Source organism: Lissotriton helveticus, chromosome 9, assembly GCF_964261635.1.
Source record: "Lissotriton helveticus chromosome 9, aLisHel1.1, whole genome shotgun sequence".
Lineage (NCBI taxonomy): Eukaryota > Metazoa > Chordata > Amphibia > Caudata > Salamandridae > Lissotriton > Lissotriton helveticus.
Genome location: NC_136070.1, coordinates 398187452 through 398212724, shown reverse-complemented (window position 1 = coordinate 398212724; position 25273 = coordinate 398187452). Strand labels below are relative to the sequence as shown.

General features: G+C 45.7%; 1 protein-coding gene across 2 annotated transcripts in view; it reads right to left on the bottom strand.

Moving 5' to 3' along the window:
- The window catches only part of LOC144781360 (cholesterol 24-hydroxylase-like), a 256024-nt gene that overhangs the window by 176797 nt on the left and 53954 nt on the right, over positions 1-25273 (bottom strand). For both annotated transcript variants that reach the window (XM_078660149.1, XM_078660150.1), the window contains exon 3: positions 3196-3277. In XM_078660149.1, the coding sequence (XP_078516275.1) occupies positions 3196-3277 (82 nt within the window). The remainder of the gene's footprint in view (positions 1-3195; positions 3278-25273) is intronic.

The following is a 25273-nucleotide window of genomic DNA, read 5'->3' as shown; positions in this document are numbered from 1 at the left end:
TATTCATAAAAAAGACATGCTAACAAACACCCATCACAGACACGAACACAGATATCACACAAAGGGAAGGCAATCAGTCACATTGCAGGAAACAATTTACTGTGTTAGCAAGAAGACGCGGGAATTCAGCCACACTCACTGGGCAGGCATACAAGGACACTCACACGATAGGCACATACAAAGTCCTCATACCGATATTATCTAACTACCTTCTCTGCTAGTTGTGGGTCATAGTTCAGGAACAGCACGGTTCAGAGATTGTGGGATTGTTTTGAAGCTTATATTTTGTGTGCACAAATAATGACGTATGATATACAATTTTACACATTCTCCTACATACATAGATTGAATTCAATTAATTGCAATTGAAACGAGTTTCATATGATGTGTAGAATGTGTTTTAATTAGGCCACATATCTCTATAAATCTCAATTTTGACCAAGATGGATGCCATCTCACTCCTGCTTCCGCCTCCATACATCCGCTCCCCACAAGCTTCGCAGAGTACACAGTTAAATTGGTGACAGAGGGGTCTATTTCCACTGTAATAGTTGCGTTGCTAGTGTTGAACTTGCAACGGTGCAAAAGTAAGACCACAACAAGTATGTAACTTATTTGGTTGCTTCACTGGAGAAAGTCTTATTCTCTGAAATGGTTTATATTTGTTAGAACATCTCCGGATGACATTAGCGTAGAGGGTGGTGAATGCATTGTTGATGCTTGTGTGCTAAGGTAATGATGTGTATTATTTTTGTGTTCTCATTTGCTGAAGAAATGAGACTTTTGCTCAAATCATGATCATTTTTAAGTTTTCCAAATTTGCGATACAAGAAGTGTGTATAAGAACCCTCTGATTTTGGGAGTATGCCAGAAGACTTTCATATTCTACTATGGATGGTGCATCATTTTCTTATTTTGCCGGCCACTGAGACTTAAAATAGCTCCTGATTTTTACGAACTCTGTATAACATTGCATCTGAGAGCCTTTACGGCATTGACTCTGAACTGCTTATTTTGAATTTTTGCAATCTAGCCCTTTAAATATTCATTGATCTAGAACTCGAATATTGAGTGAACAAACTATTTAATTAACTGCTTTTACTATGCTAATTGATGTTTGGAAAGATGCCTTAACACTTGGACGCATTGCCTCATGAACCTGAGTTTTACACCATCTCTGATCCAGTAAACTAGGAGAATAGATTATGGATTTGGGGAGTCTACATTTTTAGGTACGATTTTGCTATCACAAGATCAAACGTGGGGTAATTTATTTACAACTGCTTAAGTAGCAGAATGCATGATGATGCTCCCTCCTCACCAGAATGTGATTAGGGGCCCTGGTGTCTTGCATTTCTCACAGATATTCTTTGGCCTTGGGCTGACTGGGGACCGCATGAAGAGTTGGGGCCTCGGTGATGTAAACAACCCACTTTAGCAGCTACAGCGGGGGTGGGGTTCTTTCTGTGCCTCTTATTTGCAACTTGACAGATAAAACCCTACAACACTAAAAAGAAGAAAATATGGGTTGATAGAAAAGGGAACAAAGGATGAGAAAATTGATGCATGAGTAGTTGAAAGGAGGGATGGGTCAGTGGGTGAAATGATGGGAGGCTGAAAGGATAGATGGAAGAGTGGGTGGGATGAAAGAATCGGGTGAATGTATGGATGTGTGGGTGAAGTGATGGGTGGGTAAAAGGATGGAAGGGTGGGTATGTGAAAGGTTCAGTGGGTGAAAGTATAAATGTATGAGTGGGTGAAAGCATAGGTGGGTGATGGATGGATGAGTGGGTGGAAGGATGAGTGGATGACTGGGTAAAAGGATGGGGTGGATGAGCACATGAGAGGATGGATAGATGGGAGGATAAAAGGATGGCAGAGTAAATGGAAATCTATGTGGATGGATGGATGACCGGCACAGTAAATGGAAATGTGAGAGGATGCTTGAATGGATGGATGGATGAAAAGATGGGTAGGTGAAAGGATGGCTGAGTATAAGGAAATCTCACCGATGGATGGGTGTGTATAAGGATGGCATAGTAAATGTAAATCTGAGAGGATAGATGGATGGCCAAATAAATGTGAATCTGAGTGGATGGATGAAAAAGTTAATGTGAATCTGAGAGGATGGAGAGATGGATGGCTTTATTGATGACTGTGTAGGTTAAATAATGGCTGTATGGATTTATGGATGGATGAATGCATAGATGATGGTTGTATGACCTGATCGATGGATAAAATCGCCAGTGATTGGTTAGAAAGGTGAAATATTGATTGATGGATACGAGACGGAATGGATGCCAAATGTAAAGGTGGATCAAACACACAAAAGGTGATGGAAATAATTATTTCAATGTATCTAACCACTGGCAATCTCTCATGGTAACATCTAAATCCATTGTTCTTTTTCTTACCATGCCAACTCAGTTTGTTCACAACCATATGCAAATCAGCCTTGGCCCTGCTGCTCATGGGAACTGTCCAGCCCGAACAGTTGCCAAGCCAGGTCCTCTCTGAACCAAAACACAAGCAACGCAGGACCGGTTTCGCTCTAGTTACTGGCACCTTAAGAACTGTATTTACTGTGAAATATATGTTTTCGAGGGAGTACTACTGTGCCGTGCAGAGTGGCTTAGCTATGAAAAATGCTGCTGAAGAGAACCCATGACCATTTCATTCTGCATATATTTAGACGTGCTTTTCTAGGTCTACAAGTTGCTGTGATAAATGCAACAAAGCGTGTGTGAATATTCATGGGTAAAAGGCCCTAAAGCTTACTCTTTAATGGCATGTAATTGTCAGTGTAGTGTACTGAAACAAATATAATACTGTTCTTTTAAATCTTATTGAGTAAACAAACTCTTCGAAGGAAAAGGTAAATGCTGTTAGAGATTATGTGTAGGGAATGTTTGTTTAATTTCTGACAGAATCCTGTTAGCATTATTCCTAAATTACTTTCTAGAACTCATTTCTCTTTTGAATTCTGCCGGTTTGTTTCTGTTGTTTCACATAAGCTGATTGCAATATACAACCCTGATTAATGCTTCTGTGCACAATAGTATTCTTGATGGATACAGGGGTCTCCAAGTTTGAAGACTGCCCTTTACTTACTTAGACCACAATAAATATGTTTCGATTTCACAAGTAGCCAGTCATAATTCTTTGTACCTCTGTGCAGACTTGCGGTTACTCTACCTTTATTGCTTCAGGGCTGGTTATAACCAGTGACACGATATGAAAACCATTAATACGCACAACTGGACCATACTTCTCAGCCCTGCAGAGGTAAAGAAAGAATACATGCAATCGTTTTAATAGTTTAATTTTCATATTGTGCTCTTTATGCTAAGATCCGCCAAATATTCGAAATAATTTACGTCTGAGTCGCTTTTCTGTAAATGGTAGTGAATGGGATTTATTTTTAACACCAATACCACCAATTTACTTGTTTTTGTAATACCTTTTAGACTGAGTTACCTTTTTTTACATAGCGTTCACTTTCACTTTCAACGTCTTTATTTCGATTATAAACAATCATAAAAGACATAATAAAAATTAAAAAAAAGGCAATGCATGGGTTATCTTACATTCAAATAAAACCCTCATAGTATCACAATATACAATTAGCAGTCAGGTACCAGACCAATGTGAACTTCAAGTGATGGAGCGCAGCCCAATAACATCAATATTTTAAAAAAAAACAAATTTAAGTTAATTTTTAAAACAAGTTTGTACATGAAATTAATATACAATATTCAATGCACAAATAGATACAAATATACCAATTTGTGGTAGCAGATAACAATATCACTCATTTCTGTCGTAATTTAAGAGTTTAGATAATCCACATCCAGTGGATGAATTTCGCCACAGCAATAACCACTGGTTGAGTGCTGTTAGATTTAAGAATCCTCATAGCCTCAACCCCTGTGCTGAGACCAAGCTGTAAGCAGATTGGTTTAAGCCACTTCTGCCTTGGGGCTTTATATTCAGGACAAATGAATAAGATGTGCCCGATAGTTTCTCGTTGGGTCTGGCAAAAGGAGCAACTAGAATCGTTGCCATTTTTCCATTTGGCTGTGAAGGAATTAATGGGTAGAGTACCCACCCTGAATTGGTGACATCTCTTTCTGTCCCAATCCCAGTATTCCTCTAATGCTGCAGAGTTTTTGAGGTCGAAAAAGTCCACAGTCAGGGATGGGCCAACACAGCTGCCAAATCTTTTTAAAGATACCATACTCCAATAAAGTGCTCTGAAAGTTTTCCTGGGTAGGAAGGTATTGGCTATTGTGTCGTCCCACAAAGTGGATAGACCCATTGTTGAATAAGTTGCCTTAGCCTCCCTCATCCAGGGGATTCGATGTGCTTTGTCAGCTTCTCTAACTTCCAGAAATGACCGGGCGTACTGGGGGGGATCAGGCGTGACCCACAGTCTCCTCCAGTAAGCCACTGGTCTATATCGGGCCATGTCCTCCAAGCGCTGACAACCCAAATCATATAGAAGCGGGGTCAGAGGTGTAGAAGCGGGGAGACCTGTAATATCTCATAGAAATTTATTTTGGGCCCTTGATAGGTGAGCGAGGTTGCTGTATCCCCAAAGTTCTACCCCATATAAAACTGCGGCGCCGATCGTAGCATCGTAAATTTTCAATGCAGGGGTGATTGGTCTGGTTTGGGAGAGGAGTAACTCTTTGGTTAAGGCTCTAGCTAGCTGGGCATGCTTTGTAGCCAGCTGAGTTGTGTGGGCTTTCCACTCCAAGTTAGAAGCTAGGGTTATGCCCAAATATGAAAAAACCTGGGTCTGTTCGAGTTGCACCCCATTCATAAGCACCGTCCCTCTAACATGTTTGGACTTGTGCAGGACCATAAACTTGGTCTTGCTCACATTTATGACAAGTCCATAATCATTGCAGAAGACCTCAAACACATCTATTGCTTTTTGTAATCCACTCTGTGTTTTCGAGATCAGAAGGGTGTCGTCTGCAAACATCAAGAGGGGGATCATCCTACCATCCAGTTTAGGAGCATTGGTGGGTTGGTGCTCATAGTAGGAGACCACCCTGTTGATATAAAGTGAAAAGAGGGTCGGGGCGAGTACGCACCCTTGACGTACACCTCTAGCAATCCGAAACTTATCGGTAACACCACCCTGTTGATGCCATCTAACTTGGGCAAAACTGTCCTTATGTAATATTTTTAAAAGGGACAGAATATTAGATGGCATAATGACACGGGCTAGCGAAATGAAAATGGGTGGCACTGTGTAAACAACCACAGAGTTTATGCTGGGAATAAAAAAAGAACTTTAATTACTTTTTGGAGAAAAGTTGGTTTTGTATACTCCAGATCCTTGGATTCAGAATGTAATGCTACATCGTTCAAAGAATTTATGTCATGGAAGTATTCATTGTATGACTGACATTCTTTACACTGATCCAAAATGTACCTGCATGGACTATCTGGCGTTTAGAAAGCTGTTGAAAACGTCACTGTTCTAATTGCCTCTCCTTGGTTAACTACGGCTGTCTTAGAGCGGAGATACCATGATAGGAGGATTCGAGCGCTTTATAAAAATATATAAATAAATACATTGGCACAACAAGAGAACTTAACATGATGCGGATTGCCTAAAAATTGGCAATGGCGAAGAGACGGAAGCCATAAATAGCAATATTTCACTTTTCTAGGGATTTTGTCTGCGCTTCGAAATAACTTTGCATCAGACCAATTTATGCAATTGATCAAGTACTTTTAGAGCATGATTCAAAGTTTTGGTGGTGTAGCACCGCCACAGGCCCGTACTGCTTTGGTGGCTCCTCCGTTAAGGCAAAGGAGCGTCGCCCACAGGAAAAACAAATTGATAATAACAATGCTTTTATCATTTTATTTTTCACCATTGTGGTGCGCTGAAAAGCTGCGGGTGAGGCGGGGCTGTGCCGGCCGCAGAGTAGGGTGAGGAGTGGAGAGCACACTCTAAAGTGTGCATGACTGTTTGGCCGGCCATCCTGCCTGGCCAAACAGCCATGCGCACTTTAAATGTTCCCCACCAGGCTGCATTACACATCCTGGTGAAGAACATGCCCAGACTCCCATTACCCGTCTGAGCACCAAACCATGACGCTCAGAGCACGCACAATGCTGCATTACAGTATTGTGATTGGCTATAGGGAGGGAGCCTGGGTGCTCCCTGTACCTGCTTCTGTCATAGATGTGGATGAAGAGGACGGAGGGGAGCCAGTTGCCGGGAAGGTAAGTGGGTTTTCTTTATTTTTCCCCCTTTTCTTTTTTTTAACGCTACCCACCACTACTCCCCGGTTGCAGCCGCTACTGCTGCACTGCCAACACTCACCGCAGCCCACCTGCCAGATTACAAGTATTTTTGTGATCTGGGGATGTGGCAGTCCCGTAGTGGTGCAGGTTAAAGGCTCATAGTCATGGGACCGCAGTGCACATTTCTGCATGGGAAGGAATGCACAGGTTTTGCCCCCCTGTATGCACCCCGTGCACAGGGGCAAGAGGAGGCTCTGTAGAGCCCATTTTCTTTCCTCTATGCCAGCAGTTTCATGGAGGAAGAACCTCCATGTGACCACTGGCAATGAGGAAAGTTGTAATATGCTTGGCCGTGCCTCAGGGCACCACCAAGCATATTGCGGCTTCAAGACCGCTGCAGCACCAAAAGGGATCTCTGATCCCTGGCAGTTGTGGCGTTGCAATGGTGGTCCAACCACCCTTATGGTAATAGGGTGGTCAGACCGCCAGTGCAGCAGTGACCGGAATGCCACTGCTGCGCCACTCTATGGTTAGTAGTGGTGACAGATGTGTCATTATGTTTTGGATCCTCTGAAGAGGAAACATTTGAATTCTACCAAGCTCTGGGTACAGTCTTTTACAATAATCTAATTAAAAGGTGATCAGTGAAGCAGTAACCAGACAACAAAGTTTACCGGGAAGCACAGGGAGTACTTGACTTAAAATCTTAAACTGATAGTGACATAATTTAATCACAGTGTTAATATGAGTTGTAAGGATAAGCTTTATATGAGCTTAATCTCAAGGAAGGTCAATGAAAACCCCTAACTTTACATGAGATTTAGCAATATGGATGTAAGAAATTGGGTTATTGGTTGGGAGTTGTGGGAGACCCATTCAAGCAACAACCACAATACTTGTCAGGGTGAACAACAAAGGTCACTAAATTAACCGGGGCATAGTCCTCTGGTAGATGGGCACAAAAGTCTTCATATGTAAAATATTTATGCAGCACACAAACAGTGATAAAGTAAAAATACCACATCAGAAAAATCCCAAACCAATTTAGAAATAAACAAAACGATACCTGAATGACAAAAATCAAACCAGTAGAAGTGAAAATATTAAATTCTAAAGTTTTCTGTGAAAATCAAGTCTAGAAGTGGAAAGTGCCACTTGCCATTATCTCGTCGTGCTAGCCCGCAGACATGGGGACAATCACAAGTTCAGGCCAACCACAGCAGAGCTTGGGTCTGATGCGGGCCCAGCTTAGTCTGGCTAAAGAGTTACCTTCTAAAGTCCAGCATGAAGAGTTACGTTCGCATTGAAGAAGGCAGCAAAGTGGAGGCTTTTGGTGTGAAGACGAGTGTAATAAGCGGTCATTGCTGAAGCGTGAAGAGCACGGGGCACATCTTGGACATCAGGAAACACTCCAGCAGAGGCAAGCAGTAGAGCTCACGCAGGTCCATGCAGGTTGGTGCTGGTCAGATGGGCAGTTGCAGGGAAGCCTCTGGGAGCTTGTTGTGTTCCTTTAGCTCATACAGGACATTAGCCAACTGACCCTTGGAGTCACTCTCGATATCCTTGGAAGCAGGTCCAATCTTCCTTCTTCAGACAGCGAGGCAGTCCGTCTGGCAGCAGGGCAGTCTTTCTTCTGAATCTTCCACAGGTCCACGAGTGTTCTGATGAGTGGTTATGAAGGTCCTATTTTTATACCTGGTGCCAGTCTTTATGTGGAGAAACTTCCTGATTTACTATCAAAACTGGTTCTTGACAGTTCTTACACATCCCCTGGTCTTGACTTCAAACTGCAGTGATATTCAAAAGACGGCCCGGGGGCAACATACAGCCTTCCTGACCGTTAAATGCAGCCCCTGGTCAACAGCAGCACTGGGCTGCTGTTCACTCAAATCAGCAATAAAGTTAAAATTTCAATTGAAGTTAAAGAAACGAAGTAACTACTGTGCCCTGCACCACTTAACTTTAGGACCCCCCTTAATTTTTAGAGACATCTTGCAGCAAACGTGTAAAAATATGATAAAGTCTCTTCAAAATTAAAAAAGTGTATTTCATTAACAAGCAGTATTTTTTAAACTTAGTACATCAGATTATATCTATGCATTGAGAAGCAATAGTTTCAAACATGAATTTGGAAACATTCATGCTTCCTCCCCACCCAGATAACAATGCCAATAGTGAACTAAGAGGCATGTCAGTTGTTATGTGCACCTTTTGGGTGGCCTGGGTTGCTATTATGCAGAAACAACATTATAGTTTATTAAATCAATCACAGGGAGACGGTTTTGTACAACACACATCCTGAAGTCATGTATTTGGAGGTCTTCTTACATGTGATGAAGATAAAGGAGGGCAAATGAAAAAGAAATTGTCTAAGATCATACAATTTTTTCAAGCGGAGAAGCGGGGATTGATCCAGATGTTCCGGTTTCACATTGTGCAATCCAGCCACTATATGTACATGCTTTGTTAATCCAACATCCTCCTTAACATCCTCTGCTCACTGGAAGGCCACCCTACTGGCATCAATGAGGACCTAGGTCACACCACTGACCAAACTTTTTGGCCCCTTGGAAAATGTTTACAAGTACCCATGGTCTAGGGTGACAAAGGTAGGGCAGGTATTGTGCCATGTTCCTTTGTGTGTGCTGCAGCCGAGATCACTTGAAAAGTAATTAGGGTAGGGGACATCTCCTCACCAGCCCTCTTTCCAGGAAGATCCTCTCCCAGTTACACCCAGGTGCCATTGTTCACTGCCTGGGGCACAATACACATAGCTTATGGGGAAACCATTAACATGTCTAGGCAACTGGCAACTCCTAGAAAGGCTCCAGAAATGATAAACACTTTCTAAAAGTGGCATTTTCAAAATTGAAATCTAAATTCTGACTTTATCATTAAAGAGGATTTTAAATTACTACTCATTTGAGTGTAACCAGTATTTCTGTATCTGGTCCCAGCCTGGAATTAGATTTTGATTTGATTTGATTGTGGAATTTATATAGCGATTGCCCAAGAGCGTCTAGGCATTGCGCAGAGGTGTTTGCCAACATTTCAGTGGAAAATGGTAAGAATTAGTTTGAAAATAGCCATGTGTTTAGTGATTTTCTAAAGGAAAGTAGCGATGGTCAATTTTTAATATCTATCGGGAGCGTGTTTCATAGTTTCATTGTGCTCAGGATACAGCTACTTCCACCCCAGCGAACTTTCTTAAATTTGGGTCACTGTAGGAGTTTACTCTGAGTGGAACGTAGGTTTGTAAGTGGGTGATACCAGGTGAAATGTTGTTTCAGGAATGCAGGTCCTGTTCCATGCATAGCTTTGTACGCTAGACATAAAGATTTTAATTCTATCCTCTTTTTCAATGGAAGCCAGTGGAGTTTTTTTAAGCCTTGGGAAATGTACTGGAATTTTGGGATATCCAGGAGCATTCTGGTGGCTGCGTTCTGCACCCGTTGGAGTTTGAGCATGGGCTGTTTTTCAAGGCCCAGATATAAAGCGTTTCCGTAATCCAGTCTAGCCATGGCTAGTACCGTCACTAGTGTTTTTACTGCTTCAGGGGGAATAAAGGCGCGCACCTTCTGGATTGACTTAAGTGTTAGAAAGACCAGAGAAGCAACCTTGTTGATCTAATGTTGGAAAGTGAGTCTGTCATCAAAGATGATGCCCAGATTCCTCACCTTATGGACTGTGGCTGGAATAGTTCTCATAACAAGAGGCCACCAGTTCTATGACCATAAAGATGTGCCATATCCCAACAGGAGAACCTCTGTTTTGCTTCCATTGAGCTTTAGGCAGTTTGCACTCATCCATTGGTCTACGTGGGACATACATTGGCTAAAACAACCAACGGTTTCCTCCGAGTTCCTTGAGATAGACACCACTATTTGAGTGTCGTCCGCATAGGAAACTAACGAAAAGCCAAACTGCCTGATGATATTAGCTAAAGGAGTCACGTATAAGTTAAACAAAGTGGGGCTCAGTGAGGAGCCCTGCAGCACCCCACATGGAAGCATGAACTGCTCTGAGCAAGAGTCACCAATCTGAATATATTGGAACCTATTGTTCAGATAAGATTTATCAGATTTAGAGCAGACTTCTTGACTCCTACCTCTTGGGGCCTTCTAATAAGAATGTCGTGGTTCACGGTGTCAAAAGCCGACGATAGATCCAGAATGATCAGAGCGGCTTTGGCACCACTTAATAAGTTTAATAAGGTAACCCAGTGTAAGGGTATGGGAGAGATCGGGCTTACAGCACTGTAAAATACCTTTTGGAGTGACATGTTAAACACACATATCCTACTTTTTAAATACCATCCACCTTGCCTTAGGGAAGCTTAGGGCCTAACTTAGTGGTGACCTATAAGTATTAAAAAGGAAAGTTTAGGCCTGGCTAAAAGTTTATTTTGCCTAGTCGAAGTCAGGCATAAGACACATTTTATTCTGCTACTTTAGAGGGTTGAACAATAAGTGGTGTTGCCAACGTTTAGCCTTTAATTTGCATGCCCTAGGTACATGGAGTAACATTTACTAGGAAACAAGTAACTTATGTTAATAGCAGTGAATAAGATGTCATTACACAACATGATAAATGTAGGTCCGACCACGCAATACCAATAAATGCAAAGTCGATGCACGCCATAAAATGTGCTTGCATAACAATGCAGATTCCAGTAGAAACACTGTCAATCTATGCTGTAATCTATGCATGCATAACAATGTCAATATCTGTAAAGACAATATTGATGTAAGCTATGACAACTGTACGCACAATACTGAGGAGGTCAGTAAAAATGATATCAAAGATCGCCATGTTAATTGTACACATTTTAACAAACTCATACAATTGCTGTCAAATTCACCCAAAGTGACCTTCCCATCAACCCAGAGTCAGAAATACGTGGTCAGACAGCACTGAGACCGAACCAGAGACTGATTGACAGGAAGCGGGTGGGGTTACAATTAGGCCAAAGACAAACGAGCACCCAGGGAAAACATTGATCGATCCCACAGATAGGCAGCTACACCAGAAACAGGTCTGAGGAAATTTGTCCCAACAAAGCACATTTGTCCAAAGGCTTATGTTCCAGAACTAGCACAAAGATAGGTGTCACATACATTCAAATCAGGAAAAGGCATACACACCAAACGTAGTGATCACATGCACCCCAAGCCAGACATTTGGACACATACACACTGGCCCACACTAGCTCTCCCAGAGGTCGAGAGTCACCTGTGTCCCCCTTATCAGATGGTTGTACTTGTTATTTATGACTAGGCGAAGACTGACAGATCAGTTTACTGTCCTCAGGAATGATATAAATGGTCGGACAAAACTTCTGTCTGTACAATGAGAGACTTTCTTCAGACACTACTCTGTCAATACTCTCCCGGCCACTGCGTTTAATTAAGCAAACTTTTTCCAGTTTTGTCAAATGCCTCCTGTCTTTTCATTGTTTACGGTAAATTCATATCCAAGGAACATTTTGGAGAGCCAGCTAGGAGAAATCGACAAGGACTTCTGCCTGAATGGATTCACATCTGCCCAATAAGATCAGTGAGCAGACACAATTAATGATTAGAAGTTCTACTGAACCCACAGGAAGGAGGTCTGTCGGGAGGCCACCGTCACAGGGCAACAGACTACATATGATCCTTAGTCTTAGCATGTGGTGTGAGGCAAACAAGGACAAGCGCATACAATGTTTCCCTAGTCAGTATGCTGGAGAAGGTGAAGGTAGCTACCAGTTTTTCTCATTTGGGCCGCTGAGAAATACACAGTTGTTCTTAATTATTTTGCTTGAATCGTTAAGCTCTACACAACTGGTACACTTAGGTCCTTGTTGTGGTATGTAGGGTCACCACCTTGATCTTATTTTTTAGTTAAAGGAGTTTTGTTAGGGACTGCTGTTTTCGTAACACTGGCAGTGTCTAAAAGAAGTAAAGAGGTAGATTTTTGTGCTTGGACCGCTGGGCAGCAGGAAGATGGTACGCACGACCCCTCGGTGTGACATAGGGTCTAATTCGTAAATTAGGGAAAAATTAGGACCTTGGTAACTTGGTGAATAAAGTGTAGCTTGTGTCTGGTTCAGAGGAACGATAATTGTCCGGTTATTCCTTTTTTCTCTGCACAAATCGTTGCTATTTTTGTCCACCGTGCAGATATTGACATCGGGCTCACATTTACATGGAGCAACCCCTCTCCTTGGGCTGTAGGCGCTAGGAAGGGGCTAAGGTTTTATGGACAAAATAATAATTTTTTTGTCTTCCTTTTCTGGTCTAGTTTATTTTAGATTTTCTATTTATGCATTATTGATGTTGTAGTGCTGTTGTGCTTCATGATTAAATGTTATGTCATGTTAGTGCATTCATGAAATTAGAACTAGTAATGTTCGGAAATAACCATTGCACTTTGTTACAGGTTAATATTTCATTGCATTTGTCTTTGTCAAATTATTAAACCTTTTTGATGGATCTCATTACCAGTAGATTGTTTTCGGTACAATCTAATGCACATAGTTTCCCCGCAATCAGAGTAGGACCTCCTTCAAAGACCGCCTCGAAAACAACTCACACAATAGCAAGAAGCTCTTCAACATCGTGAAGGAACTCTCCAACGCCAGCTCCAACACCAACGACATACCGCCGTTGCAAGCCCTGTGCGACTCCCTCGCCACCTTCTTCTACCGCAAGATAGCAGACATCCACGACAGCTTCAACACCTAGACAGCCCCAACACCATTGACCACCTGCTTGCCTGGGCCAGCGTGAGCATCAATGACACCACCAAGAGCATGCGCTCAATCCACTCCGGCTCTCCATCGGACGGACCCATTCCTGCACCACGTCTTCAATAGAGCAAGCAGCGCCATCGCACCCCACCTGCGCAATGTCATCAATCTCTCCCTCGAGACCGCGACCTTCCTAGAGATCTGGAAACACGCTGAGATCAACGCCCTACTGAAAAAACCTAAGGCAGACCCAAGAGACCTCAAGAACTTCCGGCCCATCTCTCTGCTCCCCTTCCCGGCCAAGGTCATCGATAAAACCGTCAACAGACAGCTAACCCGATACCTTGAAGAAAACAGAATCCTGGACTCTTCCGAGTCAGGGTTCCGCAGCAACCACAGCACCGACACTGCCCTCATCGCCACCACTGACGACATCAAGACCCTGCTGGACAACGGCGAGACTGCAGCACTCATCCTCATAGACCTCTCTGCTGCCTTCGACACCGTCTGACACCGCACACTACGAGCACGCCTCCACGCCGCAGGGATCCTAGACAAGGCTCTGGATTGGACCACCTCCTTCCCCTCCGGCACAACCCAGAGCGTCCGCCTCCCCCTATTCCGTTCCAAAGTCTCAGAGATCATCTGCGGCGTACCCCAGGGATTCTCCCTAAACCCAACGCTGTTCAACATTTACATGGCCCCGCTCGCACATGTAGCCCGACATCATGACCTCAACATAATCTCCTATGCTGACGGCACTCAGCTGATCCTCTCCCTAACCAAGGACCCCAGCACAGCCAAAGCCAACCTCTACGAAGGAATGAAGGCCGTCGCCGACTGGATATAGACCAGCCGCCTGAAGCTGAACTCGGACAAGACGGAGGTCCTCATCCTCGGCTCCAACCCTTCAGCCTGGGACGACTCCTGGTGGCTGACAGCACTGGGGGCAGCCCCGACACCCACCGACCATGCGCGCAACCTGGGAATCATCCTCGACTCAAAGCTCTCAATGACCAAGCAAGTCAACGCCGTCTCCTCCTCCTGCTTCAACACCCTGCGCATGCTCCGCAAGATCTACAGATGGATCCCGACAGATACAAAAAAGACAGTCACCCAGGCCCTCGTCAGCAGCAGACTGGACTACGGAAATGCCCTCTACACGGGAGCCCCGACCAAGCTCATCAAATGACTACAACACATCCAAAACGCCTTTGCACGACTGAACCACGGCCACATAACCCCCCACCTGAGAAACCTGCACTGGCTCCCCGTCAACAAGAGGATATCCTTCAAGCTCCTCACCCACGCACACAAGGCACTCCACAAGACTGGCCCAGCCTACCTCAACAGATGGCTCTTCTTCTACATCCCCAACCGCCAGCTACGCTACACTGACCTCTCACTCGCCACCATACCGCGCATCCGAAGACAACCACTGGTGGGAGATCCTTCTCCCACCTCACTGCCGAGACATGGAACACCCTCCGACTGAGCCTACGGCAGACCCAAGACCTGCTGAGCTTCAGGAGGATACTCAAGACCTGGCTGTTCGATCAGTAGAGGCCCCCCAGCGCCTTGAGACCCTTGCGAGTATGTAGCGCGCTTTACAAATGATCGATCGATTGATTTATTGATTGAGAATTTGTAATTATTTAAACATATTGAGACAATCAAAAGTTTGTAAAATCCTTAAACAAGTTCCCTAATCCATCATGGAAACTTCACTACAACACATGCAAGCTAGTTTCCCCACACATGCTTGGAAATTGGAGAATCACTGCTACGAGTGGCATGCCCATACCAAGGCATACGCATTCCCCTTGCCTGAGGGGGAACGTTTGATACCAACATCACAGAATGCACAAGAACTTACATTCAGACCAGACATACGGTCCACGAGAGGGCAGTGAGAATGGTTCTGCTAAGACTATGGGCCAGCTGCAGGGTGGCCCCAGCACGCAACATACATGACTACAGAGCTAGCAACATCGGAAGCTCCAGTGCTTCAGCGAGGGCAAAAGCGTATTTAGGGCCCACCAGCCCAGGGGGAAGACAGGGAACATATGCCAGAGACCACCAAGGTACTTAAAATGTACTCTCCCACTGACAGCCCCGGACAGCCCTGAGGAGGGCCCCAATGTCACGCTATTAAAAGGCCAAGCACCATATCACTCTCTGTTGGATGAATGGGGCGACAAGGTCATGCTTGCGGGAAGGATCAGCCCCCATATCAAAAACCCCTGCTAAAATACAGGTAATCTCGGGTTCCATGGCCGAGGTCCCCCTCACGGAACCCTTGAGATGGAAATAGAGGAGAATAGGATAAGGCAACAATTATTGTACTATCTTTCCTCCCCGGCGAATATACTAGGACAGGACCTACTGTTCAAGCTATAAATGTCTATCTAGTTCACCGAGAATGGGACAATACCCTGCTCCTTCCCTGAAGCCTCCCTCCTAGAGTACAAACCAGCAAACCTCTCTGATGCCACAAGGATGCCAGACAGGGTGATCCCGGTCCATTGAGCCCCCTTCAAGAAGGAGTCCTGGAATTACCAGGAAGCCTCCTAGGATGGTACACACTTGCCCAGCAGTGGACAGGCTGCGCACACCACCTCTTGGTAGAGATGGCTGGCCAAAAAAGATAGTATGTAGTGTGCGCAGAGAGACCCAAGATCATGACACACACATGCCCACTGCATTCCCCAAGGATAAGAGGGGAACCGGCCCGAGGCGTATAGGGACAATGGCGGTAGCAACCAGCCCATGCGCCCTTCCGGGGTTACCCAGTTTAGGCTCTAGCACAACCCTGGCACGTCCCCAAGTGAAATAGCAGCACAGACAAGGTGGCCCGTGCCAAGTGGTGCGTTCTCCCATGCAGTGGCCCATTTGCAATGACCAAAATTCAGGTGAGAGCATCCCTAAAGGGGCCGCAGTGACCACAAGTGTGCAAGTGGCGCCAGGCTGGAAGAAGACTCAGCCACGGAACCTCAGAGGGATCCAACAGAGTGCCCCCATTAGAAGGTAAAAAAACTGGCAACCTCCAAAATCTAGAGAATGCCAGTATTTTTTACAGAAGAAACCACAGGATTGCCCATTGCAGCCTAATAATATATCAGGAGCGGAAAAGAACAGTTCAAGGACAGCCCCCACAGAATACCCATGCACAAAACCAATCCCAGATCAACCCAAGCATGCAGCATATTCAGCCACGAGGAAATCAGTTCACAAACACACTACCACGACAAGGCCCAGATGATTGGCCAACCACATGGCAACTGCAGCAGGCAGGGAACGCATCCCAACAAACACAAGGCCCACAGCCACTGCAGGGAGGGTAAGCTGCCTGGGGAGGTAATACCTTTATGCAAGTTGCCCAATCCCAACACACAGTAAATCCAACTCCTCAGTAGGACATTCACTTCATACCCACTACACAAAGCTCACTACAACCATAATAACTAGAGGCACAGCATTAGGGAAAACTCAAGCCTTAAGAAAACCTCAGGACCGCTTTACTATATCGACCTGGAGTTCATACTAGAGTTCGCCATCTGATTGCCATAGGGGCACGGGCTCCCACTGCTGTTCATTCCCTGGGGTGGGGTTGGCTGACCACACCCCCGGGGGGGAGACAGTCTAACGAGGGAGCAGGGTAGCCCCAACTGGTGCATAAAAGCAAGCACCCAGGTCCCTTCGCCCAAGTCATTCTGGCGCACCCCAGATCGAAAGGACTCCATTCTTCAAAATTTTTGCAACTGGAAGCCCCGTTTTGGTTCAAAGACAAGATGATGCTCCAGAATCGGAAGCCAGGTTTTCCATGCACTTAAGGTGTTGAGGTGACCCATAGAACTCCAGAGTCCGTGCACAAATTTGGTACCAAGCCATTACAAAAATTCAGCCAGGCAATCAGCCATCTCGGTTCATTATTCACAGAATAACAAGTTCCAGCCGTGCACCTGGCTCCCACCATAAGCAGGACATTCTCCATTAATGCCTCCAAACGCATCCAAAGTCTGCACATCAGATCAAGCCCCTCCAAAACAGTCGGAGTAGTATGTCATCGGGTAAAAAGCTCCTTATTCCCAACGAGGGCAGCAGACCCAAAAGCATCCTAGATCAGAGGGAGAGGAGAGCGACGGGGGGGGGGGGGGGGGAAGGGTTTCCACAGATGACCATCGCAGGGTCCAAGGAAGCTACAGGCCTGATCCCAGTCATGGCTACACCTGATTCACAGGGGCCACAGAACAGCTTCTCAGCAACCACATGATCCCAGTCCACAGAGAAAAAATCCATTAAGTCCATTAGCATTGCCTCCATTGAGTCCAAATAGCACACGATACTCTCAGCGAAAACAGAGCAAACAAACCTGATTCCAGCCATTCACTTTCAGGACCGTACTCGGGCCACAAACGACCCCGACGATCTCCGATCTGCTGCGTTAGAAGCAGCACTGCCCAAATCACAGGTAAAAGCCAAACAGGACCTGCACGAACCAGCCCAAAAGTAGCCCAAAATCCCCAAACCTTTCAGAAAGAGGGCGTAAATCAACAACACACCATTAGAGCAAACCTCATTTCACGCCATGTGCTGAGACCTGAGGAATGTGCATGTGTCAGCGTAAGCATAAACCTAGAAAATTGCAACATCCACTTCCCCTCGCAGTTGCACATAGCCCATGCAGGTCAAGAGGACACCCACACACCTCATCTCACTGGATCTCAGTGACACATTTGATACGGTCTCTCACCAGATCTTGATACGGAGGTTGAAGGAGGCTGGCATTGTGGGTCTCGCCCTGGATTGGTTTACCTCCTTTCTTTCGGATAGGTCCTTCCAGGTGTCGGGCCCCCCTTTCACCTCCAGGATCCAATCCATCAAACAGGGAATGCCTCACGGCTCGGCGTTAAGTCCAACACTTTTTAACCTGTATGTTCAGCCTCTAACTGCAGTAGCCAAGAGGAGAGGGCTCACTATTGTATCATATGCTGATTGTACACAATTAGTAAACGCCCTCTCCAATGACAGTCTGAATGATGCTGCTAAGTTTCGGAGCGTTCTTGCAGACGTTGCTGGGTGGATGACTGCCAACTGTCTCCAGCTCAATGCCAGCAAGTTTGAGATCTTGCTGGTAGGGAAGGATCTTGAGCTATGGAGCGAACAGTGGTGGCCCACCACCCTGGGCCACACGCCCGCCCCAAAATAGGTGATGAAAATCCTTGGTGTCTGGGTCAATTCTGCGCTTAGTTTCTAAACCCAAATATAGAAGGTGGCGGCAACATGCTTTGGTATTCTGCGCAGGCTCAAACCTCTGTTGGTTTTTATTTACCCTTCCATCTGACAGATGATTGTCCAGGCATCTGTGTTGTCGAGACTGGACTATGCCTGCTCGCTTTACCTGGGGGCCAACAAGACAGAGATTTTGAGACTGCAGAGAGTCCAAAATGTAGCCTCCAGAACTCTTTTTTACATGCCTAGACGCTGCCTCACCTCCAGTGCCATTTGTCAGCTACACTGGCTTCCGGTGGCAAGACGGGTGGAGTTCAAGTCCCTCTGTTTTGCGTTTAAGATCCTGAATTCCCCTGCCCCTGGCATTTTAGCGGGCCTGCTTTCCACATACACTCCCACTCGTCATCTGCACTCAGTAGGTCAACACCTGACAGTCATCCGGGTCAGGAGGGCTCACGCCGGTGGGCGCATCTTTCGCCCACTGGCAGCTAAACTTTGGAATGCCCTTCTGTTAGAAATGGGATCCCCGGCTGGCCAAGGCTTGTGCCAAAACCAGTCAGAGACCACCACTCTAAGTCAGGGCAAGGGAGTTACACGCCAAGATAACCCCTGCTCACCCCCTTGGTAACGTGACACGAGCAGTAAGGCTAAACTCGGAGGCAATGTAAGTTAAGCGTTTGCGCATGCACCCAGCAACAACACCCAAGGCCCACCACAAAGGAAACTCCACACAAGGTTATGTATAAGAATAGCCTTTGAATTGTAGCAAAGACATTAGATAAAAACACACACTTTACAATGTGCCAACAGGCACGGGCAGAATTTACAGGGGATATAGTACAGGACAGGGCCACATGGACCACTGTCAGGAATATGCACTTTTAGGTTTGGAAATAGCACTTGTAGAACAAAGAATAATTACGTTAGCACCAAATAGAGAATAAAGCACACAACCAGTAACTACTGGTAACAGGTAAGTACCACCTAGGCAACCCTAACCACCTTAGGAGAATATTACGCGGGGAACCAGGGCCTCACTAGTACACCTATACTAGAAAAACAACCACCTAAGCATTACAATACATGTAGGGGTATAAGCATGAACACTTTACACATGATGCATCACAACATTCAGAGGTGTAGGGAAAAGCACATGATTCATAAAAACACATGCAGAGGTGCAGCAAAGAACAATTCGCAGAAATTACATAAGCCACAAGCTGTGACTGTCCCCAGGCCAACTGGCCTCTCTGGGGATAGGACGCCATGTGTCCCAATGTCAGGGCCTAAACGGAGCAGCTGCCCACTAAGTGCTGGGCATCTGTAGAGATGATGTGGCCAACACGGTGGAGCCTCGCAGGCTCCCCGCCACCAAAGTACTCGTGGCCCCGTGAGCCTTGCTGGGCTCGAGAACACTGTGGGGCAAGGTGGGAGCGGCCAGCTCCCTTCCGGGGCCGCTCTACCACGAAGAAAAATGCCCCCTTGGGGCCTCTCAGGGCTCGGAGCCTCCGGGGCTCTGCAGAAAGAATGCCCTGCGAGCCTCGTGGGCTCTAGATAAGTAAAATGCTGCCTTTGTGGGAGTCCCCCTCTCTGGGGACTCAAAATTATAATGCCGCCAAGAGCCTCTGTGGCTCTAAACAGTAATGACCCCTGAGCTGGAGTCCCTCGCTGGAGACTCTAAATAACCAAGAGATGCCCGGAGCCTTGGAGATTCGTGGGCTCTGCACCACTCAGGAAAAGGCCCCCTGGGAGATCGCGCTACTGGGGGGATGCGGACACCGGCAATGTGTCCCGACGCCCCCCTCTCCTCTTCGAAATCACCCGCACTCACCGGCTCGCTGCTCTGTGACTCGGGACCTTGCTGGCGGCGGGCGGGGCTCTCTGCTTCTGCCGGCGCCGCTCTCTCCCTCGGAACTGCGGGGCTCACAGGCGAGACTCTGCTGGCTTCCCCAGAGCGGGGGTAGCGGGGGAAGGCATCGGCTGGTCTCCTCTTCTCCAGGGTCTTCTTTCTCGATGCAGAAGCGCGGGGTGGGCTCCTGTCCGCTTCCTGTCTGGCCGGCAGTACTTCCGGGTCACGCTACTGAGGGCAGCCAATGGCAGTGCGGCCCTTGGTAGGGAGGCAGGTCCAGCGCCTTCCTGCGATCCCCGGGCCGGTAGCGGTGATCCCTTGACCACGGGGCAAAAACGAGGGGTAGGCACCCTCAGAGATTACCATAAACTAACGTGGTAGCACCCGAAATAATTAAATAGAAAGTCCCTGGCAGCGCAAAATGCAGGGTGGGCACCTGCCTGGAACATAAAGCGCTCCCAAGCACTAGGGGGATAATTACAGCGCTCCCAAGCGCTATAGGCCAAAAATGTCCCCAGAAAGTCCTTGAGGAGGAGGGGGGGGGGGCAGGGCTGGGCCCAGAGCCAGCTCACAGGGTCCTCCTAGGCAGGGAGAAAATCCCCAGTGGCGGTCCTCCTGGTGCCCAGCAGCAGCAGCCCCCCTCATGAAAAGGATCTAGGAAGAGAACATTTTGTAAGGGAACACAGCCCCTTTTTATACAGTGAATTCCTTTGTCTCACGGTGCAAGGGGTGGGAAAAACCAGTCGCACATGGTTTTGGAGCACTTTGTTTTCCTCAGCCACCCTTTCCATTCACTAGGCAGGCTAGGGTCATTAGACGCACCACAGGGGGCGGAGCCAGCATTGTGTGGGGAAACCCCAGCCCTATTCAGGTCCCAGGTGCACCACTCCCTCACATCACACATGCTAATCTCAACACTCACCACCGGGGCAGACCCGTCATGACTCATGGAGCCTGGCACACCAGCCAGCTCCAGCCAATCACACGCCAGTACATTCACTACACAGACAGGCACACTTCTAGAAGTGGCACTTCCATATTAGACACAAACACGCTGCACGCATCATTGCTTAGCATTCAATCACACGAGTCTGCACATACCAGACTCGAGCCTGCACACCCCACGCATCAGAAACTACCCGGGACACATACATTCCCCATGCATTCCTATTGGAGGGCAGGCCTATCTCACCACACGCACTCAGAGTGCGCACGCACTTTCCACTGGGACACAGTGAAAGTGCGCAGAAACCAAAAATCACCATCACCAGGTCACCATTAAAAGCAAAAAGTTTAGGGGTGAACCTGCCAGAAGGGCAACGTCCTACACCTGCCTATACCCATCCAGGGTATGGATAACTATCTGGCATTTCAGTAAGCACTGAAGACACATCTTTTCCCTTCTCTTTAGGTTTTTGTAGTCCACGCACTTCTGTCTACCTCTGTGGCTCTTAATAGCCCATTGTCTTTTTTTTCTTTCTCTCTTCATGATGGGTTCCTTGCTGTTAGCGGCTATTACTGATTTTAGTGCAGAGACGCCCCTTTGCAGACTTCTTAACATAACATAACATAACACCGGTTAAATGACACACCTTTGAACAGAGCAGCCCACAGAGGAAAATTACTGTCCCCACCGTAGGAAGAAGAGGGGGGAAACCAAAGTATAAATAGCACTAAACTAGCTTAAACTCACCATTCCCTAAAAATGCTAGCACCTCCTTCCAGTACCTCACTAGAAAACATTTCTGACAGTGGAGCCAAAGCGTGTATCGGTAAAAAGTAAACAAGAATTGTCCGGGAAACTGTCTAACAAAGTGTTTTTTTCCAAGCTCACCTACAACTCCACAGCTCTTATCCTACAGGTCTACGATTGAGGTGCACATGCACCAACATTATGGTGGTCCGCCACCCTTTCATACAAAGCTTCTAAAAGGATTTCAATAAGGCCAACAGCTCAAGAACACAGACTAAAAAGTGACTTTACAACAATCTTTTTTTCAACAAAAAGACTCGTTTTACACCCTTGGGCACCCAGATGACAGACATCTCTCCTGAAGTGCATCACACAGCCTAAAAATGTTTTTTAATTTATATATGTATGTATTCTTGTACACGCTCCGCTTAGCCTGGGTGCTCTTGCGACACTCCAGAGCCAGAAATGTGCCTTGTCTCATGAAATCTACTTCGACATGCTTGCAACGAATGCGCAAGGACGTCTCTCACCTCATTTACACCTATACTGAACCAAACTCTAGCATTCCTCACACACTACACAGCACACTCCTACACAACACCTGGTATCACATATGACACAGTTAGCACTAAAACCATGAACAGGTAATGCTACATATGTTCACTGATAGCCCACACTGTTGGCACAGACAGGCTTTACTTATACCAAGAGATAGGCCCTAAAAAATCTAAATGCCTCATCCATCTTTATCTATGCAGGATCGGGGCTAAGATTCATCCCAAAAGAGTAGAACCTTGTAGAGAAATAGTAAACATCACCAGGTACAAGACCAACACCACAGAACTGTACCTTTTGATTGTACCTAGCGATATCCAAACCAAGGTAGACAGGATCGCAAACGGGGCACTACAGGGGAGGACACTGTTTTGGCCCTGGACTTTGTTGAAAAGAGGTTCTTGGAGGTAACAAGGCCACTTCACCAGTGCACAAATGCGCCCGCTCCTTCCTCCGTCTATGGTCTCAGGGTGGCCCTTAACATATTTGGGGCACCTTTTTTAATGGCCAGTGGACCCCGGATATGAAATTCCAGTGCAGGGCCATTCACCTTGATCATTAGGGGAAATGACTCTCATGGGAGCGGGTCACACTCCAGTATAGACGCCTATTGCTAGGAAATCGGGTATACTGAGATTAATAGGTACATATGGTTGGAGCGGAAGGAGCAACTCCTAATTGTACATGAACGTACACTGTATTCCTCTTGTTTCAGAGGCACAAGAACCATACCAGCTTACCTGAACACAGCTAATCTCCAGATGGTGTGGCCTCTCCCCCTCGTGACCATAAACACCCCAACGCTGGTCATATTTGGTGCAGATTTGTCTGAGTTGTCTCAACATAGCCCACAGAAGAAAACAACTCTGTTGCAGTAGGCTTGGTGAAGAAGAACTGCTAATTATTTTGGCTGGGCTCATTACGAGGATATTCTTGAAGAATTTAGAATGTTTTCAGAGACTCAAGTAAATGCAGGAGGGTCCATACCCTTCTTTACCATGCAAACAAAGGCGAACACCCGCTGGTTATAAATAACCAGGTGGGAGATGTTGAAACAGATTAATGCCATTGAGCTTGACCTAAACGCTATCAAGGAAGAACGGAGAGACATCCACCTTATGGTGATGCAACATCAGTACGTGTTGGACTTGATGACTGCAATGGAGGGTAGGGTGTGTACCAAGATTGTTGCTTCCTATCATACTTTTATCCCTGGAAATGATTTTGGGAACTGAACTCTCGCTCTTGTCATCCAAGCATTGCATCGTCTACCTGCAGAGATGAAGAAGGAGGGAGGTGCCCCTGAGCAGGAGTTTCAAAGTATTTTTATTGAAGTCCCCCTAAAGGCCAAGAATGCCAGATCAGTTTATTGTACCTCACAAAAGGTATAAATGGTTGTCCAAAACTTCTGTACAATGAGAGACTTTCTTCAGATGCTATTGTATGGATACTCTCCCAGATGCTGCATTTGATTAAACCAACCTATTCCTTTATTGCCAAACGTCTCTTGTCTTTTAATTTTTTAAGGTAAATTCAAATCCCTGCCACACTTAAATATGCCAATGAGGGGTAGGCCAATGTTACCATGTTTTTAGGAGAAAGCACAAGCACTTTCGCACTAGTTAGCAGCAGTAAAGCGGACAAAGTCCTAATGTCAACAAAAACCAAGTTCAGCCAAAAATCAGGAAATGAGGGCAAAAACGTAAGGGGACTACCACACAAATGATGTCAGGTGTAACAATGGAGCTAACACATATTTTGTTGCTGCATCCAGAATCATTATCACTTATGTTCAAAAATCTATTTTTAATTTGGGAATTGGGTACCCTAAGTAATTTAATATACACAAGTATGTTAGGCCAAAACACTGTCCTAGAATAATCTACGCTCAACACCTGGTAACTGAGACACAAGCAACAGGTAATTCTCCAGAAAAATGTATGTTAAGTTCAAGCAGTGCCAACAATTTTAAAGTAAAGAAAATGTAACAAAACACAAACTTAGAAACCAATTCAGAAAAAAACGAAGAAAAAATATAATGCACAAAAGACACCGAATCTTGGTTTAGGAAATCTCTGAAGTTGGTTTCCTATACTTACTGCCCTTCCTCTTGTTGGTAACGGCCTGGACAATTATGCCAGCCACCAGACTGCCATGGATCCCCTTACGTGTTGCTTGGGCCCTGGAGAACACACACACCCACTCAGAGAAACCCAGCATATCTGAATGAGTCTTCTTCTCCACATTTGACCAAGCAGATGTTTCAAGATCATTCCCCAACAGAAAGTCCACTGGGGTGGATGGGACACAGCTATCTATTTTAAGCCAATAACACCTCTCCATTCGAAGTTTAACATTGCTATAGGGTAAAACTTTACCTCATTGTCAGGACTGACCACTTCGTATAACAAATCTAGGATTATCTGCTCAGGAGAAACCAACCTGTCCATCACAGTGGTCATGCTGGCTCCAGTATCTCACAGAGCCTCTACTTTATGTCTGTTCATATTTGCCCATTGCCGGTACTTCACCGTGTTGGGAGGTAAGGCAGGCAGGGTCTAATCTTCCACCCCACCCATGGATACTAAGGTGACTTTAGTGTACTCCTTGGTGTCCCCTGGGCAAACGTCCATCCCAATCCCTGCACTTGCAATCCCTGAGCACTATCCACCTCTGGGAGGTTTCTTGGGACAAATAGTATTGCCTTTCTTTATTTTACTTTAAATATAAAATAGATACATTTCTAATATTAAATTATGAATTCAAAATATTAAGTAATACATATAATTCTTGAACAAAAATGAATTAATTGAAAACACTAAAATATAATAGGAACATATATAATAAATAAGGCATTTTGAATACATTTATAAACATATCAAACATTATCAATTATGAAGACAAATAACAAAAAATATATAACAAATGTAAAATAAACACAATT